Here is a 23,405-nt window from a genome sequence, read left to right as displayed (position 1 = left end):
CACTACACGTGTGCCAGGCTGCCACGGTGAGATCACATGTTGTGGCTCTTCATTTGCTTGAGATCTATTAGTGGTTCTAAGACTTCAGCAACCGAGGGCTTGCATCTAATTACTGACAAAAAGATTATTAATTGCCACCATGCACTTAAAGCTGTCCCTATACTGTGCATATACTGTATGCATGCATATATGGTAGAGGCATGAGGCTTTTCCCGTATTTCAGTCATATCTCTCTCTCTCTTGCAGATACTTTGCAGGTTAAACAGACGTGTGTAGGAAGGTTAGGGGGCCTAGCGGTCATTAATGCAGATGGAGAAGAAAGTGGCTTTATACCTCTTGACATTCCATCTGCCGCTGCTCCTCTTGCTACCTCCGTCTCTCACCCCTTTCCTCTCCCCAGGGTCTCAAAACCCTAATTTCATTACGAAGTGGAAGTGTTGGGCCGCCAGGGGCTGAGCCTTTTATAGCCTGTTTGTCTTTCCATTATAAACAGAGTGAACAGGGGCTGTGTGTGGGGCTATGGTGTTGCTATAGTAGCAGTCAGCCCTTTTCTGTTATGCTAGCCGGCTATACCATTAACCACTTAATCCCTATATTTGTCGTACGACAAACAGCGAAAATAGGCTGATCTACAAGCTCACAACATGTTGCATGGCGATGTGTTGTGAGTTTGTAGACAGATTTTAGTAGCCAATAATTTGTACCCCTTTTTCTCCCCAATTTAGTCGTTATGCCAATTGATTCCTCCCCACACACATTTCTGTGTTGTCACAGCTGTTGTATCCTACTGACTCACCTGCCAGTGAGAAGCCCCCAACAGGAGGACGTAGAACCTTCGTCCTACTCCTCCCGCCCAACACTCCCCGCTGACAGGCGCCGCCCTAGCCGGTAGGAGTACATGCAATGACCAATATCACCCTCCCCGCCCGACCTCCCTCCCCCGAACACTATGCATGTGTTTGCATAGACGCCCGACTAAGCCGGTTGCACCACGTGGATTTGAACCCGCAACCTCCGTGGTGGCGGGCAAGGACTTGGTGGGCAGGGACACCTCCAATGTTATAAATTGTTTGCACTTTATGAACAAAAATATATACATAAAAAGAAAAATAGAAAAAGCTAAATATATATATATTTTGTACCACAGACAGTTTTTTTGTGTTATTTATCTATCCACAATCCTTCCAACAAATCCAACAAATTGAAAAATGGTCTAATAAAGAATCGCCACTGCCCACGTGGACCAGTCAGTCATCTTTGACAATAGTATGACTCCAAATTTGGGCAAGGTTTCAGCCCGATTCGAGCCCCTTCACTTATAGGCTCGTCAACCATGCATGCCACACAAATACACACCTGCCCATACAGTACATGCCCAAAGACAGCACATGTTTGCACTTGCACAGACATGCATACACCTGACATCACACATGCCAAGATGCATGATGCAACAAATACACCACTATTTGTACACAAACAAACGTAGCATACCAAATGTAAGGGATAATGCATTGGGGGTATGTTATGTCTTTTATGAGAAAATAACAGGAGGCTGCCACAGCCACAGGTAAGAGAAGATGCAGGGGGAAGTTTGGGATGGAGGCATGCGTAGCCTAGGAGCATGAGTGTGGGATGAAGACTCCAGGTGGGAGGAGTGCAAGCCAGAGACTTTGCCTTGGGGGGGTCCATTGAGCGTGGGAGTCCGGTGAAGGAAGCTGAACGTAAAAGGTACAGAGCACACTGACAGGTTGCATTATATCTGCTGCCATTCAGCTGGCAGGAGATGTAAGTCACAGAGCCGAATCGACGTAATGTGTAAAAAGGCACAGCCGGCAGGACAGTTGGGTCTGTCAAGGCCTTTCACAGGAATGTCAGGCTCTGTCACAGCCCTGTCACAGGGATGTCAGGCCCTGCCAACAACCCTGTGACATGATACCATGATACTGACATCATCAGCACCATGGTCAGTATCCGGACAGTATCATGGTCAGTATCAGGTCAGTATCATGGTCAGTATCATGTCACGGGAGCCACATCATTGTTAGACCACTTTTCTATTTGTTAATCAAAGTAATTGAAAGGATTGAGGATAGAGGTAAAAAGAAAAAAGAAAGAAAGAAAGAAAAAGGTTCTAAGAGATTTTATATATATTTTAGTTTTTTATATTTGTATTTTTATGTATGTATTTGTGTTCATAAAGTGCAAACAATTTATAACATTGGAGGTGAAGCTGAGTGTTTCCAAGTTGCCAGTTTTTACATGCCATGTTACGAAGCACACACAGAGGTGGCTGTGTTTGGTTCTGTGTAAATGTTTGTCCTGAACGACCGAAACGTTGAAATAATAAAGAGCATCTTTTTTTGTAGGTTCCAGACAGTGTGTGGGACCTTTTTCTTTGACTTCATAGATCCCTTTCTGGTTCTGTGTAAAAACAAAAAGCAAAGCTGGCACAGGATCTCTGTGTAACAGTGGCTTCTGTCTCTACAGCTATCCATCTTTTCTCCTCCTCCGTGTGTCTTCTTCCCATCTTCAGCAACCCTGTTCCCCATAGTCTTCCGTTTTCTTCCTCCTTTCTTACACACTCCTACACACTGTTTTTCATCTCTGTCATCATTCTCTGACATATTTCCCTTTTTCACTCTCAATTCAATCACCTCCTCACCCTGCTCCTGTCTCTCTTGTTCTCTTTCATACTGTAGATCAGATTCCTTTTTATCTAAACCTCCCTCTTCTCTTTACACTCAGCTGGGTTCTTGATGTGAGCTGCGTTCCCAAAGGCCAACTGGCTTTCTAATCCACTAATTCCCCATGATATCGCGGAACACATATACAGTAGACACAAGTGTTAGTGTATGCGAGAAAGAGACAAGGCCTTTGTGAGAATGTACATACTGACAAGCAGCTTACGAATGTTCCATTAACTTTATTCACAACACAAAAGTAGCATAGCCTGCCAATTTCACAGTTTTTATACCCCTGCCTGAATTGTTAAGAACACAAATTCCCACCCACAGCTGACTTCGAGGCAACATCCTCAGATCTTTCAAGCACACAGCAGGCAGCTCTAAATCATAGGAGAGCTTCATCAATAAGCTGACAGGAAAGTACAAAATAAACAATTGAAATGCCTTCAATGGGTACAACATCAAAGTCTCACATTTGGAAAAGACGCCATGTTGAGCACAGTGCCGTTACAAAATACATGACAATCTTCATAATGATTCGAGTCTCATCAGGGACTTGGTTGACTTTTTTCCCCTGCACAATGCAAATTAACTACATGGTATTGTGACTTGTACATGCTTTGGTGAGTAAACATGATGGGAGGTGGTTGGCAGCAGCAGGCTATAGGCAGCCTTAGGGTAGTATTGTCTCTCAGCCTCATATCCGAGGTCTATTCATTGTTCGTCTCAAATCTCCATCTCAGCTACTTTTGAAATGAGTTCAATCTTGTGTCAGAACCAAGTGGGAAACTTCTTTATTTATGTATTTCCAATTAAGCTTTGTTTTTTTCATCCAAGTGTCGTTATGCCAACTCCCAAATTCCCCACACATTTCTGTGTAGTCTTGTCACTGCTGCCCCTACTTGCACACCCGCCAGTGATGAGTCCCCACCGGGAGGACATATGAAGAAACACCCAACTTCTCACTGTTCCAACACCCCGCACTGACAGGTCCTGCCCCAGACTGTATACGCTGGTGCAGTATCAACGATTGCCAGTTGTGATTACGGACGCTTAACCAGAAATTTAAAACCTGAATTCTATCTACAGGTAATGGCGAACATTGGGCGAACAGAAAGCAGTGAACAGTAGAACCATTTAACCAAGCAGTGCACATATATCACGTCCACAAATAAGTCCACACACTGTTACATCAATAAAACAAAATTGAACATAAATATGTTGAGGAGTGATGCCATTCAGAGGGTGCCTCAGCCCTCTTTAAAAAAACAAACACTTGAATTGGTGGAGTCTTGTTTCGGAATGAATCTAAGTAACATTTGTTTGTCGGCTGCATTTATTGCACATCCCTTTATGAGATCATTTGCATGCTTCATGTTGGCGCCATGGTATGTCTTCTGGTATGGTCTGAAACAGGTACCTACAGTATTGGGCCCCGACATGGCCGCCATGTTCTATGTGAAGCAAATGTCCCCAGGCGCAGAGGAAAGAAATGGCATGCATTTCCATATCGGCTTCAAGGCACTCCCTCTGTCCATCAGCAGCTGAGGATCTTAATGAAGGCCCGTCTGAACTCAATATTGAAGGTGGTGTAGATGACTGGGTTAAGGGCACTGTTGACGTAGCCCAGCCAAGTGAAAGCGCCGTAGAGTTCTGGGGGTATGTAGCATGTCTTGCAGTGGGTGTTCAGGATGTGAGTCACGAAGAATGGCAGCCAGCAGATGAGGAACACCCCTGAAGCACCCAGATATAGAGGGAGATGGACAGAGCAGGGTAGGTGAATGGGTCAGGGGACACGGTGGGAATAGAAAATAAACAGATGAGGCCGATAAAAGGATGGTAAAAAACGAATGTGAAAATGGGTGAGTGGGCGTGCGTGTGTCCGTGTGCACGCGTGTGTGTAGTGAAGCAAGCGGGAACACAGTTTGAGAGTGTGAAGAAGGTGGGCCGTAGGAGTGGAGAGGAGAGGAAAAGAGATTAAAAAAAAACATTAGTCACACTAATTAAATACTTGCATGCTTTTGCAATCTAGTTAGTTAGTTAATCAGTTAGTTTATTTGTTTCGGTCATGGTTTAGAAAAACAAACAGTTGAGCATACAAAAATATTTTCAACAAGATCATTTGACCGAAAAGGTTTGGGCTGAAGCCGAAGCTTATTATGCCCACCTTATTAATATTCAAATTAAATTACTGTCACAAAAGAAAAGGAAACAAAAGAGTAAAAAAGAAAACAACCAAGTGTCAACGATGCTACAAGTCTTACATATCAAAACAAGCGAAACAAGCGAAACAGAATGAAGAGAAACTTTTTTAGCGTTGCATCCATTACACAGAAAAAACAAAAAAACTAAACAAAACTAAAATATTTGTATTTATCTATATGAAGTGGTAGCTTCATATATATAAATATGTTCATTGTTTATATTATGTTAAAGTCAATTAGATTCACATACATATTAGTATACATACACACATATATACATATACTGTGTGTATATATATATATATATATATATATATATATATATATATATATATATATATATATATATATATATATATATATATATATATATATATATATGTGTGTGTATTCATATAAATACGCAAGTGTGCTCGTATGCACACGTACATATGTGGAAAGATGTAATTAACTATATCACTAGTGATTCCATATATCTATTTATTACCTTTGCTTTATATGTTAATTAGAATTTTCTTATAGAGTTGCTCAGTTTAAGTTCATTGTCTAATTTATTCCAAATGTTTACCCCGGTGGCAGATAGGCATCTTTCTCTAGTGTTTGTCCTTGCAAATGTATTTTTATATATAGCCGTTCCCCTGAGTTTGTACCTGCTTTCTCTGAGCTCAAATCTAGCTTTCTTTTTAAGCTGTACTTTGTTAATACATATACCTATACTGTATGCTCAAGATGTATAAAAGGGGGAAGAAGCCAACTGTCATGAGTCACCTAACCAGGTACGTCTCACCCCAACATTGTATTATCGTTTACAAATGACCACACTGTGCCATCATTGGGGGGCACATGGACTTGACTGAGCGCAATTAGGTCATCTTACCACGATAGATGAGTGATCAGTGCAGTGGTTCAGGGTTAGGTTTAAGAGCCAGGCCAGAGCCATGTAAAGAGAGAGTCGTGACAACAGTCCAAAATGTTTGATCATCATATGATTCATGTAGACCTCAGATAGTTCCAGTTACTGTACATGTTACATGATTGTGGATGATAATATACAATCTGATTCTTTAAACGTCTTATGTTTTAAAAGTGCATCACAAATGCACAATTCTGCTGCAACTCTACTGTGCTACAAGTGTTTGCTGCAAACATCCGGGATCTATGGAGACAATTGCTCTATCGGAGTGAACAGAGATGTGGCGACTCTCTCTTTACATGGCTCTGAGTTGGACCATGCCTGCATCGACATGGCTGATAATTGAAGCATGTGAGAAGCTAATTAAACCAGTGTCAGGTGCTACTTCGTCTAGACCAGTGCTTCTCAACCCTTTCAGGCAGCAGCCCCTCAAAATAATAAAATTTGAACTGGGGAGCCCCCAAAATGATCATATTTGAACTGGGGACCCCTAAAATAGGGTACCCCCAAAATAATCATATTTGAACTGCATTTATTTTTTACTCGGTTCCACAGATAAATATTGTGAAAATAGCCAATCTACAAGAGTTGCGAGGCGTTGTGAGCTTGTAGATCGGCTATTTTCACAATTTCTGATTCCTATTCCTCTTTCTGATATTATTTGACAATTTGGCCAAAGTTTGACCAGTTGTTGTAGTATACCGGTAGTTTGTTAATTACATTTGATGCAGTAATGGCAAGGGCGTCAATGTGGGCTGAAGCTGGGGGGGGGGGGGGGGGCAAGCGTAGCGTCCACAATCCATTCCGTTCTGCCAAACTTCCCTCATTAACCTTAGTTAACACCGTTCTCGTTGTTGTTGTCGTAGCACTAGCAGTGTTGCCAGCTTTTGCGAGAGAAACAAGCAACCATGTATATGAAAACAAGCCCATAATCAGACTTGGCAACACTGCCAAAACCATTGTGGGGATTATACACGGGGGGGTGAGGAAATAAATCCTTCAAAAAGCATCGTGTTTGTGTGGGAATGATATTAAATAGATATTTTAAAATTCTTATTTGTTCATTTTGTATTCATTTACTGGTCTAGACACATGTGTGAACCTCCTCACCCCTGAATGTGCCAGACTGCATGGCGTTTCAGTTTGTTGCACCTCACTGCAGAGATGTGCAGCAAGGGATAATTGTGGTGTGACGGTTGATTTAAGCAGTCAAACATGGCCCGAGGCAAACTAATTACACTCAGGGCTGAGTGTGAAGCACACCTGTAGTGCCTTGATCAAATCGATGCACTACACACACTCAAATGAGATGTCATGACAACACTATTTCCATCTGCTTTTACCGTCTTTTCTCAATCACATTCTCTTTGAAATGCATTGACCAGACGTCCTGCTGTGGCCAGGTTTGCGTGCCAATAAAGCGGATGCTTTATTGGTGGGTTTCAAGCGTTAGGCTTTGGCTTGGCATAAATTTGGTGTTGGGAGTATTGTGTGGGTGGTGGCTGAATTAAGCAGTCACACCTGGCCCGAGTTAAACAAATTAGACAGTGGGGCTGGGTGTGATCAATCTGGGAACCCATTCGGTTAAAAACCTTAATACCAGCTTGTGGAGCAAGCTGGTCTATATTCAGTTCCTGCGCTAGTAGTGAAGGTAATGGTAGGTAATTATAAATAAGGTACGGTCATCTACATCATTTTCGCTATCCGGCAATTCTAGCCGGCAGTTTTGTCGTACTGGGAGGCAAGCTGCAGCCGTGGAATACACTGGAGTCAATCAGAGCCAGGTGGACCAGCTTATGAAGAAACACTATATTTCTGAACGATTGAGACCCTTATAGAATACTCGGTCCAGGAAAATAAAAGAAGACATATCACACATTGTTTTCTGCTGTGCTGCTTTTTCGGTGTATACACTGTATACGTTTATTGGGGTATCTAAAGACCACAAAGTATGTTTCTGACCGTGTCAAATTATCGCTAGCCTGTCCATCATTGACCGTCTGGCAACCAAATCTCACGATACCGCCGAGACAGTATGGGTGAAGAGTAGTGTGTCTGTATCTACTGTAAGTTAGCGACGGTAAATTAGCGACTGTTGCGCTGAATTTGGTGACCAGTCAAATTCTTAAATTAACTTAATTAAGGTTTCGAGGCCAATAGGCTCGAAGCCTTATTACATCTGTAAGAGTTCATGATCTTCCGCCGGTTTTGCCAGTTCTGGCCTAACCGCGTGGTCACTTTTTATGAAATTCGGCAATATGGTAGAGGGCTATGCCAAACGGCGAAAACCCGAAACTCACAAACATTGGCCAAAGGGTGGCGCTGTAGCACTCAATTGAAAATGCCAACTTTGAACAGGTACAGCTCATGCCCTGTTTCACCTACAGCCATGAAACTTTGATACACACATGCGTCTCCTCATGCCTAACAACTTTCACTGTTTGACTTTTGACCTCTGACCTTTAGATCTCCCACCATTTCGAATTCTATGAAAAGCAGTAAAAAGCAGTAAAAAGCCTACTCCTCCTGGGATTTATGAGCAATCAGTACGAAACTGTATACACATGAACTTTGGACCAATGCCGACAGACGTAACCAAGCGGATTTTCCATAAGTGAAAACGTTAAGCTTTTATAAGCCAATGAAAATTGCAGCTTTTTTTAAATTATTCATCTGCCCCTAACACATACATGCAGACTCACATTTGTTTGACACTTTGCAATATTGTAGAGGGTCCTTCCAAGTATCACTGAAACCAATCTTACTCCAATTGGTCAAAGGGGGGCGCTATAGCAATTTTTTGAAAATGCAAACTTTAAACAGGCAAAAGTCATGCCTCGTTTGGCCGACAGCCGTTAAACCTGCTTACACATGTGCCTTGACTCATGAGGAACACATGTATCACTTTGACCAGTAAGCTCTGCCCTTAGATTGTCTGCAATTTTGAGCAGTTTGAAAAACATTTAAATCCAGGATTTCTGAGCAATTTGCATGAAACTGTGTCAAATACATGTTTGAGGCCCTTTTCACAGGTTCAGGTGTGTTGGTTCAATAGCTTGATCGCTTAATCATCTGCCTTGAAACCATAGGGTAGCCGGTTCGAATCCCACCTCAGGTAGACTTAATTATAATTGCATTGCACACAACATGACTATATCAATGAATACATGTGCAATTGTTAAAGATGACGAGAAATGCATACTTGAAAGTAGTCATTTTCAATGTATGACGTACTTCATTCGCGCTTTTGTTTTGTTTTGTTGGATTCTCCCTTTTCACTGTCTAAGGCTGTGTATTGGATAGCTCCACCAGTAGAGTGTGAGTCTCATGTGCCGAAGGTCCCTGGTTCGAATCCCACTTATTACAGTTCACATTTAAATTGCATTGTACAAAACATGACCCTGTTAATTCAGACAAGTGCAATGTTTAGACAATAACACGAAATGCTTTTGAGAGTAGTTTTTTTTTATGTATGACATACTTTCTTGTGAAAATAGCCGATCTACAATCTCACACCTTTTTAGATAGCAACGCGTTGTGAGCTTGTAGATCGACTATTTTCCACTAGTTTCCATTCCGAAATATATTGAGCAGTTTGAAAAACATTTAAACCAAGGATTTCTGAGCAATTTGCGTGAAAGTGTGTCATGTGTGTGAACTCCCTTTTCACTAGTACAGGTCTGTTGGCCCAATGGCTTAATCATCTGCCTTGAAACCACAGGGTTCCTGGTTCGAATCCTACGTCATGTAGAATTCATTATAATTGCATTGCACACAACATGACTGTATCAATGAATGCATGTGCGATTGTTAACCAGTAAACTCCGCCCTTAGATTGTCTGCAATTTTGAGCAGTTTGAAAAACATTTAAATCCAGTATTTCTGAGCAATTTGCGTGAAAGTGTGTCATGTGTGTGAACTCCCTTTTCATCAGTTCGGGTCTGTTGGCCCAATGGCTTAATCATCTGCCTTGATACCAGAGCGTCGCCGGTTCAAATCTCACCTCATGCAGACCTCAACTCAATTGCATTACACACAACATGACTGTATCAATGAATAAACATGCAATTGTTAAATGAAACGCTTATTGAGAGTAGTTGTTTTCAATGTATGATGTACTTCATTCCCTCTTTTGTTTTGTTTTGTTTTGTTGGATTCTCCCTTCTCACTGACCAAGGCTGTCGATTGAATAGCTTGATCAATACAGTGTTAGTCTCATGTGCCAAAGGTCCACGGCTCAAACCCCACTTGTCACAGTTTACATTTAAATTGCATTATGCAAAACATGACCCTGTTAATTCAGACATGTGCACTTTGCTCTCTCTCTCTCTCTCTCTCTCTCTCTCTCTCTCTCTCTCTCTCTCTCTCTCTCTCTCTCTCTCTCTGTCACAGTCTGTCTGTCTGCCTGTCTGCCACTCTGTCACTGTCTGTCTGTCTGCCAGTCTGCCACTCTGTCACTGTCTGTCTGTCTGTCTGTCTGTCTGTCTGCCAGTCTGCCACTCTGTCACTCTGTCACAGTCTGTCTGTCTGCCTGTCTGCCACTCTGTCACTGTCTGTCTGTCTGTCTGTCTGTCTGTCTGCCAGTCTGCCACTCTGTCACTGTCTGTCTGTCTGTCTGCCAGTCTGCCACTCTGTCACAGTCTGTCTGTCTGTCTGCCAGTCTGCCACTCTGTCACTGTCTGTCTGTCTGCCAGTCTGCCAGTCTGCCACAGTCTGTCTGTCTGCCAGTCTGCCAGTCTGCCACTCTGTCACTGTCTGTCTGTCTGTCTGCCAGTCTGCCACTCTGCCACTCTGTCACAGTCTGTCTGTTTGTCTGTCTGCCACTCTGTCACAGTCTGCCAGTCTGCCAGTCTGTCACAGTCTGCCAGTCTGCCACTCTGTCACTGTCTGTCTGCCAGTCTGCCAGTCTGCCACAGTCTGTCTGTCTGCCAGTCTGCCAGTCTGCCACAGTCTGTCACAGTCTGCCAGTCTGCCAGTCTGCCACTCTGTCACAGTCTGCCACTCTGCCAGTCTGCCACTCTGTCAAAGTCTGCCAGTCTGCCAGTCTGCCAGTCTGCCACTCTGTCAAAGTCTGCCAGTCTGCCAGTCTGCCACTCTTGTCACAGTCTGCCAGTCTGCCATTATTCTCGAAACCGCTAATTGCTGCTTGCAGCTATATTATTTAGTTGTTTTGGTCATGTTTAGTAAGATGCAAGAGTCATGACAGTACTTTTCAAGGGTTTCAGCTTGGCTCAAGCTGGTATAATATGACAGTTTCATTCATGTTTTTTTTTAGGTGTGATTGATAATGGATGCATAGGATGAATCAGCCATCTGCACACACACTAAGGAGAGACAGCCTCTGTCATAACAGGGTGTTTCCATCTGCTCTGGCTTGCACCAACTTCCCCTTTCTACAACAAATGTGAGTGTTTGTACTTTGTAGCATGTCCCTGTGTGTCGAAACCCATAAAGCCACTGAGGTGGTGTGTGGCAGGCAAATTGGCACAGCCATCATCACAGACAACCTGGTGGACACTGCTCGTGACCAGCTGCTGTTGTAATGTGTTCCTATCTACAGTAAGTACGCATATGGCAATGCAGCAACAGGTGCATTAGAAATATTTATTTAAAAAGGAAAGAATTTATATAATATATAAAATGTGAATAGTTATATCTGTATCCTTTTCTCAGCACAATGCAATAAGCACTCACCGAGCACAATGGCCAACATCTGAGTCGCCTTCTTCTCACGCGTGTGCAAGCTCCTGAACCGTGGTTGGATGGACTGGGAGTGGGGTAGGGGCTGGATTGCGGTGTGTATGCGTCCGTTGGACACCTCCTTCACCTCACAGCTCCTCCTCCTCACCGGAAGCTGCTCCTCCTGTTTGACCCCCTCTCCTTCTTCTTCACCCTGGTCAAAGTCAGTGCGGCCACAGGTTGGGTGGGTAATGCTGCAGTAGTTCTGCATGTCCACTTTGGGAAGTAGGTTGTTTTCCGCAGGGCCTGTCCGTGGTCGTTTCCGCCTCAGGCATCCTGGAAACAGTTTGGACTTGGGGGGCCCGGGGGGCTCCGCACTCTCCTGTTGGTACAAATGACACAGCAAAGCTACGTAGGCTAATAGCACAGCCTCAGAACTGCTATACAGTTCTATAGTTGTCCGCTGCTTCCTATTAAGCAAACACACGCACACCTGAGACAACTTAACTCAATTTATTTGTATATAGCCCTTAGCCACTGTTACAATCTCAACAAACTTTACAGGCCCGCATTTGACAATGGAAACAAAAACAACACCCCCTGTCCTTCAACCGGGTGAGGGAAAACTCCCAGGAAAAGACCCCCTTCAAGGGTGACAGGCGTGTAATAGGTGCCGAGTGGTAGTAAAAGTAGCAAATAATACATAGTAATAGTATTAATACATTAATAATAAATACTCTAAAGGGGGACTATTACGGGAGAATACGTTTCACAAGATAATTGCCATAAAATAGAGGGCCGATGCAGGGCACCAGGCCCCTAGCTCGGAATCCTGATTTCTGTTTCCTTCTCTGACCCCGAGGCTATGTCATAGTTGTAACAATACATGTTTGTGCATGAGCAAACTTAGCTTTCCGTGGCCATAAATTGCACCCTACAGGAACCAAATATTGGGACATTTCTTGGTCTGGCGGAGCTGCATGCTGAGTTCGACCCAGTGATGAGTGAACAGGTCAGACAAGAAATAGTCTGGGAGACGGCTCAGCGCCTGCACAGCAGGGGCGCGGCCACTGCGTTCTGATTCAAATCAACAGCCAATGAAGAAAAGGGGGCGGGATCCACATGCAGTGGGTGTTGCATGTAAATATGAGCGACGGGAAGCAATTTCTCCTTGAGAAATTGCGGCCGCCATTGTTGTGTACTGCTGTTTGCCTCTCGTCGGACTGTTTAGACGAGTTGCACAGCTCTCAGACCGGTAAGAGTCGTGTCCGCTCAGATTCTGAGCGTAAGTTACATCCCGCACACAAATACCGGGGCTCTGGCCCAGAAGTTCCTCGCCCCTCCCGTTTGTATGCGAGAGCTGGCGAAAACTTCTGGGAACTCAGATTAGACAAGAAAGAAAGAGAGTGCTGGCGAAACAATATTACTTTTTTATTTATTTAATGTGAGTGTGAGCTTAAGCTGTTTTCTATCTATAACTGTCCATGGTGGAAGTGCATATACAGTAGCCTAATGGGTAATATGGGGGCCCCACATTAGCTCTTGCAACGGGCCCCCAGAGGCTGCCCCTGCACACACACACACACACACACACACACACACACACACACACACACACACACACACACACTTCAAAGGCTAAAGAAACAGCACTGACTCTGGATCAATGAGAATATGATAACACAGTCATAAGGGTTAGTCATCCAGTAGACCAGTGGTTCTCAAACTGTGGGTCGATCTAGAAGCTCGGCTATTTTCACGATGCTTATCTGTGGAACCGAGTCAAACTAAATTGAATGCCTCAACTCCTACTTTCCAAGTGCTTGTCAGGGTGGGGGGGGTCCCCAGTTCAAATTATTTTGGGGGGTCACGTCACGGCCTGAAAAGGTTGAGAACCACTGCAGTAGACCAGTGCTGAACTCGTATACACCCACGCGAGCACACGCACGCACGCACGCACGCACGCACGCACGCACGCACGCACGCACGCACGCACGCACGCACACACACACACACACACACACACACACACACACACACACACACACACACACACACACACACACACACACACACACACACACACACACACCTACCACTGTAATCCTGGTTGGTGATAGGCCACTCTTGACCTTGGGGGTCTCCTATGAGACATCACAGGAAGAAATTACAAAAGCTTGACAAGATGAGCACACTTTATAAAGCCTTGACTTCATACACAAGTCAAATGTTGTTATTATTAATTAATTAATTTGTATTACATTTCTGTCCCAATGCATTGTCCCCAGTGTAGACCCGTTTAACCACTGAAACCCCAGCATCCGTATTGTGGGGAAAGCTTTCGCCAAAAATAGAGAGCAGATCTACAAGCTCACAACTCGCTGCGGTGTGAGCTTGTAGATCGGCTATTTTTGGCGAAGAGATTTGGTGTAGAGTACTGTTGGTCGCGGACCAATTTTTGTGGGTCGTGAGTATATCCCCTTTTTTTGCTTCCTACATTAAAAAATATTATTATTATTTCAAAACATTTAAAAAAGTTGAAACAAAAAAAGTCACAACTTTTCATCAATTAAAAACAATAACAACATTTTTCAAAAGTATTTCATAAACAAAATAATCTGTAGATCTGCTATTTTCATCTAGTTTGGGTCCCGGGCAAATGTCTAATTTCTCTTTTGGTGTAGAGTGAAATAAAGCAGTTGTAACTCAGGTCCACTTTACTAAGAATAGAGTATGGAATACAGAGTGGTTAAAATCGATAGGTATTCCAATGGAGCTCTCTGGGCCTGAACGCCTCAATGCCTACAGCTTCACCTAATGAATCCAAAAACACTCAACTACAGCAATTACTTTACTATACTATCAGAGAGGGACTGCCAGCTGATTAGGGCCAGGTGTGTTTGATTTAGTTTGGCTTTTCAGTTCAGTATGTTGCATGCATTAGATGAGGGAATTTAATTGAGAGCTATTTTTGTTTGACATGCTATTCCTTGTTTTTTTTTTGCGTTTTGACTGTAAACCATGTATATATTTTATTTAGCAATTTGGGACTGTTTAAATTCGCTATCACTGTATATTGTATGTATATATTTTTTATTATTGTCATTCTATTCTATTTTCTAGCTTTAATACTTTTTTTGTTACTGTATATGTAGCACAATCTGCGGGACAAGTCCCAACAACATTTTGCTGCTTGTACCTGTATAAGTCAGTGACAAATACAACTTCTTGAATCATGACACGCACGCACGCACACACACACACACACACACACACACACACACACACACACACACACACACACACACACACACACACACACACACACACACACACACACACACACACACACAAAACACTTTCTGAAATTAAAAGCACCATCTGGCTCACAACACACACACAAGCATAAAATAAACATATGCCTAAGACCTCACTTCCCCCACAAAGATCGAACATTTCTCCTTCAAAGGAATATTATTCGATTTCACATTCAACAGAAAATTTAAAACAGAACAATACATGCTGAATTCAACTGCATCCTCCTACGACTACTGTATATATCACCACTAAGTACCATCTCTCCCTGTCTCTCCCATATGTCTCCACCGAGACTCCTCTTCTATCATCTCCACTGAGACCTCACCTAAATCCCAGAATATTCACACAACCTCACTGAAATTGTCTGAAACAGACACATTTATCAGCCATTTCTAAAACTGTATCTATATGTTCCAGGCAGTATGCACAAAACAGAATACTCTAACAGAATATTTCTACATTGCTGTATTCATACTTATAATTAATTAAAGAAAATACATTTTCCATCACTGGTAGCCTCTACCTCCTGATTCTTCACCTCCATTTTCTTATCGCAGACTGTCAGCCGAAGCTCCTCGCTCAACATGGCTCTGTGTAATGGAAGGGTCTGTGGGAGCGGATAGATAGATGTGACAACAGAGGAACCAGGGCAAGCTTCAAGCTCCACCTCAGCTTTCACCACCTACCCTGCAGTGACAGTGATCAAACTCGCCCCCAAGCATCTCAACTCCTTTGCATTCAATGCACTTGCACATTAAACAAGCTAGCAATGAGCTCCTTAGTGCCAAAGCGAAAAGTTGCCAACCAGAAATATGTATATACAGTATCACTTGACTTACCCACCAACATTTTTAGCGGTGCCAACCGCTCTATATCTGACTTTGTCCGTGTGTCCGTGTGTCTGTCCGGGTGTCCGGACACCCGGACATTCTTATTGGCTGGGCTATAAACAAATATTGATGACAACATCAATACGGGGCTCATCAAAGGCACCGCTTCCTTCACACAGGGTTTGATTTTTTTAATGCTATTACCGGTATGCTAAAGTAAACAACATGATCGTATGATTTTGTCAGCAAATCATTTAGATACCAGCTACCAATAGTCAATATAATAGGCCAATACCAATATGCAATGCAAGAACCAATTGTGAAAACATAGGTCAACAGCAACTTATGTGATCTTATACAGTCACCTACTGTATAAGAGACAAGAGGCCCTATACAGTATATTGCATGGCGTCTTATGCCTTATGACCAATCTTATTAGGCCTTTTTATTATTTTGAAAAACAATTTAAAATAGTGAAAATAGCCGATCTACAGTGACGTGTTGTGAGCTTGTAGTCGTCTATTTTTTACAATTTTAAAATATTTTTCAAAATAATAAAGAATGCCTAATAAGACATAAGACGCGAGCAAAATAGGGCCCTATAGCTTTTATGTTTGAGCTGGGAGACAAAACCGTAGCCTACTACAACAAGCCACATCATAATCTACTAGCACTTAAAGGAAAAATGGCTTTGACAGTATGTACATTAGTGGCTATTATTGCAGCTACAGATAAGAAATATCCATGTAGAAGTTAAACTGGTGTTCATGGTATACACAAGCTAAAGGTTTGTAATACATTTCTCACTTGCCCTTATATCAGGCTAATGGAATTATTATCTCCCGTTCCGTTCGACAATAACCATCTCAAAAGTAGTGAAAAGCTGTTTCCTAAGCCAGTGATTCAACCCTTTTAATTGCAAAGACCCCAGTTAGGCCACGGACCCCCATAACGCTGACAGTACAAATGAAACCAAATCCATTTTGCTCCTAACTATTAATCATTTAGCTGGCCTCAGGGACCCCCGAGGCCATGTTGAGAAGAACCAGTGTGTAGGTACTGTAGCTTACAGCAGCAACATATTTTTTTGGACAGCACACAGCAGGCTCTGAATATTAAAACATTTAGCAGCCTCCTCCTGACCTCACGTATTTATTTTCTTGTCTCTCGCAGGCAGTTGCATCCGCACAACGTTGTGAGCTTGTACATCTGCTACAGTATTGTCGGCATGCGACACTGTCGTACGACGGAGTGTAAAACCTGGTAAATGCCTAAATTGTAACTGTAATTGTGTTGTGGTCTCACCGCAGATGGTAGGACTGAGTCTGGCTGGACTTTCCCGCTGGCCTGGCGGAAGGTGATCCTCTTCCGTCTCATCCTGAGGAAGATGTAGATACGTATGTACACCATCAAAGTGACGATGAACGGCAGGTAGAAGGACACCACCGATGAATAGATCACAAAGTCAGGGTTGGAGATGGAGCACACAGTGGGATCATCTGAGAAAGGGGGAGGGAGGTTACAACCATGTGGCACACAATGTCAAAATCTCACATGTAAAACAGACCTTGGCAACTATTAGACTTTTGGGACCTAGATTCCATCCAGAGCCATGTTTTATTTATTTTTATCTCAGAGAATGGGTGGGTGTCACAGGGAGTGTCCTTGACTGGTTTTCAGTCTTATCTCACAGGCAGATGTTTTTCAGTTGCAGTGGGCCCTCATATGTCTGTCCCCCTTTCCTGTGGGGTCCCCCAGGGCTCTGTGCTTGGTAGAATTTTATTTGCACTGTATTTGCTGCCACTAGGACACATTATTAACTCTTAACATCTCCTACCATTTTTACGTGGATGATATCCAGCTGTATTGCTCTTTTAACCCTGACTGCCCTGATGATTCTAATTCTAATTTGAACTGTTTTACATGAGTGTTTGTCTGCTATGAAGGTCTGGTTGGCAAGTAACTTTCTCCAACTAAACATGGCTGAAACCGAGGTGCTCATTGTGGCCTCTGTTGCTTCTAAGGTGGCTGGTTGCGTTCCAAGCTCAGGAACCTTGGGGTCAATTTTGATCAGGCCATGCACCTCAACATGCACATCAAGTCAGTGACCCGTACCTGCTTTTTCCACCTCAGGAATATCCCGAAGCTCAGGTCGATTGTCTCATATACTGACCTAGACATTATTATTCATTTCCTCTCGCCTTGACTACTGCAATTCGGGTTTTCACCTGCCTCAATAAAACTTCCATAGACCGCCTCCAATTTATTCAAAATGCTAGTGCTCACTTGTATAGAGCTCTGCATGGTCAGGAACCTGAATATCTAACTGACCTGCTAAAATGATAAGTGCTCAGCAGGACCCTAAAGTCAGCTGACCACTATAGGTCATTACAGAGCCAGGAACTTTTTTTTACATTAACCACCTAGCATCCCCATTCTGAGGGGAACGTTAGCCGAAAATAGCAAATCTACAAGCTCACAATGCTTCGTGCTGCAAGGCTTAGTGAGCTTGTAGATCAGCTATTTTCGGCAAAGAGGTTTGGTGTAGGAGGTAAAAAGAGCAGACCAAGTACAAGTTTACTAAGTATTGAGAGTTTAAGTGGTTAACTGTCTGAAAATGCACATTAATATGAATCCAACACAACGCTACACAACGATAGTGCTGTCAAACAAGTCTATGAAGCTATCTATGAAAAGGTTTAATCTGCAACGCAATTTTATACAATATGTAGTGGGGGTCCTGTTTCATCTCTCTCTCAGCTCATTGGCCTGAAAAAACTTGAAGACCCTGGTCTAGGGGTTCAAATTCACAGTAGTGCAGCCGCAAGTACACAAATACCCTTGGAGGGAATGCAGGCAGGGAGAGTAATAAATGTCACTGCACGGACACAGGGTGGGGCGGCGCCTGTCAGTTGGGGTGTTAAACGGGAGGAGTAGGAAGGAGGCACTATGTCCTCCCGGTGGGGGCTCCTCACTGGCAGGTGAACCAGCAGTGGCAACACAGAAATGTGTGGGAGCACTGGGAGGGTTAATTGGCATAAAAACTAAATTGGAAGAAAAAAATGGCAAAAAATTATTATCTCCTCTTGGAATTTAGAAGAAGAAAGGAACTATCTGAGGAGCACAATTGGGACAGGATAGCGTGAGTGGATTGATCAGGTAAAGGAGCTGGACATAGGGTGCATTATGGATGACTTCATGGAACCCAAAGTGGTGAGTACTTGATGAACTGACAGGTCGTCTGCCAATTTTTCTAAACATTCTAGCTATTGATCATGTACAACAGTGATTGATCATTAATTTTAAGCGGGTTTGAAAATGACAAGATTGCTGACAGTGGTGCTGAACAATGATGTGTGTGTTTTGTTTGTCGTGTGTAATCTGTACTGTAGTGTCAGGCACACACTGTGGTGTTATTTTGTTTCCCTTGTTTGTCCATTTTAACTAATCAATCAATCAACATGAAATAAAAAATAAAATTTAAATCTTATAAATGTTTGCGAGGATGTCTCAAATGGTTTGAATTTGTGTGAGAAAGATTGACATAGATGGAGAATAGGCAAGACACCATTATTTGCATGATTTCTTTTCTGGGACAGACACAATGAAAGTTCAGAGGGAGACAGCTCTAGGAAACTATAGTACATCATTCCGTAATACAGTTGACCTTGTCACACCAATATGACTGCTAACGTTCCTGCAGGCAGTTTATGTGCACTTAATTTTGAGTTGTATCTACTTGTAACTGACACTGCTTTGTCATTAGTTTTGAATGATGTCCTCTTCGTCTGCCTGTCTCTTGAAGCCTGTCTCTTGAAGTGATGTGTTTGACGCAGTGACTGATTATATTGCAGGTCGGTGAGAGAGATTTGACAGCGATAAAATGAAGATGGATTACTGCCTGTGGAAGATTATTTGCACTATTTGTTATTATAAATGTCCTGTGGTGTCCCTGGCGGTGAGTAGTTGACGATAGACTTACCAACATGCCTCAGGGCATGCTTATATTTGTTATTTTTTATATTAATGTGTTATTGTTTGCCTATGGGAATGCATCGGAGGGAATTATATATTGTGATAAATGTTACTGGTTTGTGTTCATGTAATCGTTTATTTTATCCTATGGGAATTGGGCTGAAGCCATGATTGAGAGGAGTACCGTATTCATGTGAGCATGTATTTATACCCCCCCCCCCAACAATTAAAGTATTCCTACTGTGAACCAACGCCATGCGTATTGATCCCAAAATGTATTACAGTATTAACATCCCTTGACATAATTTCCCTTAAAAATGAAATGTTTTTTTCCTAATAAACAATGTATGATCCCTCTAAATCATCACCCACAAGAAGTGTGTGTCTGCATCTGCATATGTCCTTCCCTCAGCCTGTATTTCTTATTTTACTTTGTTGTCTCCGCCAGGCCGAAAGGCATGGCGAGAGAGTATGTTTTACCCCCTGTCCGTCCGTCCGTGTGTCCGTGTGTCCGTGTGTCCGTGTGTCCGTCCGTCATTCGATCTGTCTGTGTACAGCTAATCTCTGGCACCGTTGGCTTGCTCGCAGCCAAACTGTGCACACATAGTCCCTGGATACCAGAGCAGAACCTCTGCCCCAATTTTTTCAAAGGGGCCTGTTATAGCGCCACCAGGAGGCCGATTTGTGCAAAACACATTTTTTGACAGTACTACTACAGATTTTGTCCAAAAATCCCGAAAATCGGTACACAGTATCTCTATAGTCATTAAACGAAACGGGTCTTTCAGATTTCTCATATTCCATCCTGATTGGCTAAAAATGTCTTCCAAAGTTTGCAGGAGTGCTCCGTTTTGAACAAAATGCCTCAAATCATGAACACAGCATGCAATTTCCGTGAAATTTTGCACGCACATTCCCATTAGGCCGAGGAAGAACTACCATTTGAACATTTTCAAATCAGCCACATGGTGGCGCTATAACAGGCCGATTCGTGTTTTTACCTATAATTGCACCGATCTGGGTAAAACTTTGTACGCACACTCCCTATAGGTCAAGGAAAAACCTTTGCCCTGCATTTTTCACATCTGCCTTTTATAGCGCCACCAGGAGGCCGACTTATGTCAAACACATTTTTTTATACTACTCCTTCCAATTTTATCCAAATGTCACGCAAATCGGTACACATGATCTCTATAGTCATGTGATCACGAAAGATGTGTTTGATTTTTTATATTCCATACTGATTGGCTAAGATTGACATCTAAAGTTTGCATTATTGGCTTGTTTTGAACAAAATTCCGCAAATCATGAACGCACCGTCCAATTGCGCTCAAACTTTGCAAGCACATTCACACTATGTTGAGGAACAAATGCCACCCTTTTAACATTGGCCTGTTATAGCGCCACCAACAGGTCTAATTTAGCGAAACACATGTTTTTAACAAAATGCCTCAAATCATGAATGCAGTCAGTGTCCGATTGTCGTGCAAGGCCTAAGAAGAAATGGCACCCTTTTCACGTTGGCCTATTATAGCGCCACCAGGAGGCCACAATAGCCTACCTGACCTGGCGGAGACCTGTGCTCCGAGGAGCACTTTTTCTAGTTTGGGATGTTTCCGTACATCAACCTTTGTGCAGTATATACACACAAATATTGGTTCCTCAGTAGTTCTGGAGCAGTTAATTGGGGTGGTTGAGGCGCTATAGCACTGCTACTGCATGTACAAAGAACCCGTTAAGCCCCTTTATGGCTCTTTAGAGGTTCAATATTGTTTATTCAGCTCAGTTTCCCCTATGATTACGGGGAAAAATTAAGAGGGGCAAACTTTGAATAATGTGTTTACAAACTGCAAGTGACAAATGCTACTTGTTATACGGTACCTTTCATTGAGTTTCTTTATGTGCATTTCAACTTCCATTACTAACTGAAGCTGTACTTCTGTCAGAGCTAGCCAATACCCTTGTCCCACAACCTTACGGGTCAATTACACTCAGCTAAATGAACACTCCGGATTTTGTACTTTGTTGCTGCCCACCACTGGTTGACCACTGACCTGTGGTGTTGAAGCCAAACAGCAGGGGGCACGATACAGCAAACGCCAGGACCCACACTGTGGCAATCATTACAGACACCCTCTTCCTGGAGCTGTGGGTAGTGTTGTACAGGACAGGCATCACCACGGCTGTGTACCTGTGTGTGCACACGCACGCACGCACGCACGCACGCACGCACGCACGCACGCGCCAACACACACACACACACACACACACACACACACACACACACACACACACACACACACACACACACACACACACACACACACAGAAAGAGAAAGACATACACAGCATTAACGTACTGTGACAAGGGGCTTGTGGAAGACATTTTAATTAAGGAAAATAAGTGCTGACAAAATGGAAAAGGAGTGATAATTAGAGAAAGAGGGAGATAAAGTAACGAAGAGAGACCAAGAGAGAGAGACTAAGAGAGAGACAGAAAGACAGACAGAGAGAGAATGTAGTTGTTGAAAGAGGAGTGTGATCGGGATGTCAGAGAGATGGGAATAAGCAGCAAACGTAGCACTCTGCCTTCTTCAACAAACATGTGTATGCCACGAATGTATAATAAGCCTGGGAAAAGGGTTCAGAGCATAAAGCCATTGTGCTGGAAATCAACCAAGGACAGATGTGACATTATGTTGTAGACAACTGCCATGAATGCTTCATCAGAGTAATTATTCTATTCTCAGGGTAAAACACAGGGTGAAGACAGGGGTACAACAGCAGACTCCATGTCTCATTAACATCACAAATATGATGAAAAACTAGACAGACAGACAGACAGACAGACAGACAGACCTTTATGAAGTTCAGTTGTCATGGCAGTACCGCAGTTATGAAACACAGGACAGGACAGATACAAAAAAGGATACAGCTAGGACTACGAATAAATTAATAATAATAGTAAAAGGCTGCAGATCAAAACGCACATGAACTCTTGAATGACTCTTAAAGACAACCTCTGCACTCATCCCTGTCACCGACAAGACATTGCTGTCGAATTCTGGTCTGACTCTGTGACAGTACATTGACTCGAAGCTTATTGCTATACCATAACCAACAACACGTCTTCATAGTGAACAAACGCATCACGTAGGCCTCCATGGATTGATTAATTTGTCTTCTCTGTCTGACATGGAAGCACAGATTTGCTATGAATGGAAACATCTGTTTAATACCTATCTATTTCGTATTTCTATGGTTGTAATCAATCGCTAAAACCATTGAGAAGGGAGACCACTGTACAGAACCAGCTCATTGTGAATTGTACCCATGAATGTACAGTATAGTATTGCCATAGTTTTCTGCAATCTTGCACGTACCTGTGGAGGCACACTATCTTGCACACTAAGAGGCATACATTATAACAAGGGTTCCCATAGTTCTCAGACCCCACAAAATAATCATATTTGAACTGGGGACGCCCCACCCTAACTAGCACTTGGAATTGTAGGAGTTGAGGCACTCAATTTAGTTTGACTCGGTTCCACAGATAAAAATTGTGAAAATAGCCGAACTACAAGCTCACAATGCCTCGCAATGCGAGGCATTGTAAGCTTGTAGATCGGCTAATTTCACACACACACACACACACACACACACACACACACACACACACACACACACACACACACACACACACACACACACACACACACACACACACACACACACACAATATATATATATATAGAGGTTGTGATGACTGCGCAGAGACCCTGGGGAGACGTATTAAATATTA

The 23,405-nt window shown here is 42.9% G+C and overlaps 1 protein-coding gene across 1 annotated transcript in view; it reads right to left on the bottom strand.

The window, feature by feature from the left end:
* Positions 1-4,221: 4,221 nt before the first annotated feature.
* The window catches only part of drd3 (dopamine receptor D3), a gene marked incomplete at its 3' end in the record, with an annotated part of 31,671 nt that continues 12,487 nt past the window's right edge, over positions 4,222-23,405 (bottom strand). The window contains exons 4-8 of the mRNA XM_084048538.1: positions 21,658-21,794; positions 16,934-17,127; positions 13,577-13,624; positions 11,496-11,862; positions 4,222-4,418 (exon numbers count right to left, since the gene is read on the bottom strand). Of these exons, the coding sequence (XP_083904664.1) occupies positions 4,222-4,418; positions 11,496-11,862; positions 13,577-13,624; positions 16,934-17,127; positions 21,658-21,794 (943 nt within the window). The remainder of the gene's footprint in view (positions 4,419-11,495; positions 11,863-13,576; positions 13,625-16,933; positions 17,128-21,657; positions 21,795-23,405) is intronic.

The sequence above is a fragment of the Gymnoscopelus microlampas genome, assembly GCF_963454915.1.
Source record: "Gymnoscopelus microlampas genome assembly, chromosome: 22".
Lineage (NCBI taxonomy): Eukaryota > Metazoa > Chordata > Actinopteri > Myctophiformes > Myctophidae > Gymnoscopelus > Gymnoscopelus microlampas.
Note: the sequence above shows the minus strand (reverse complement) of the source record. Positions and strands in the feature narration are given on the sequence as shown.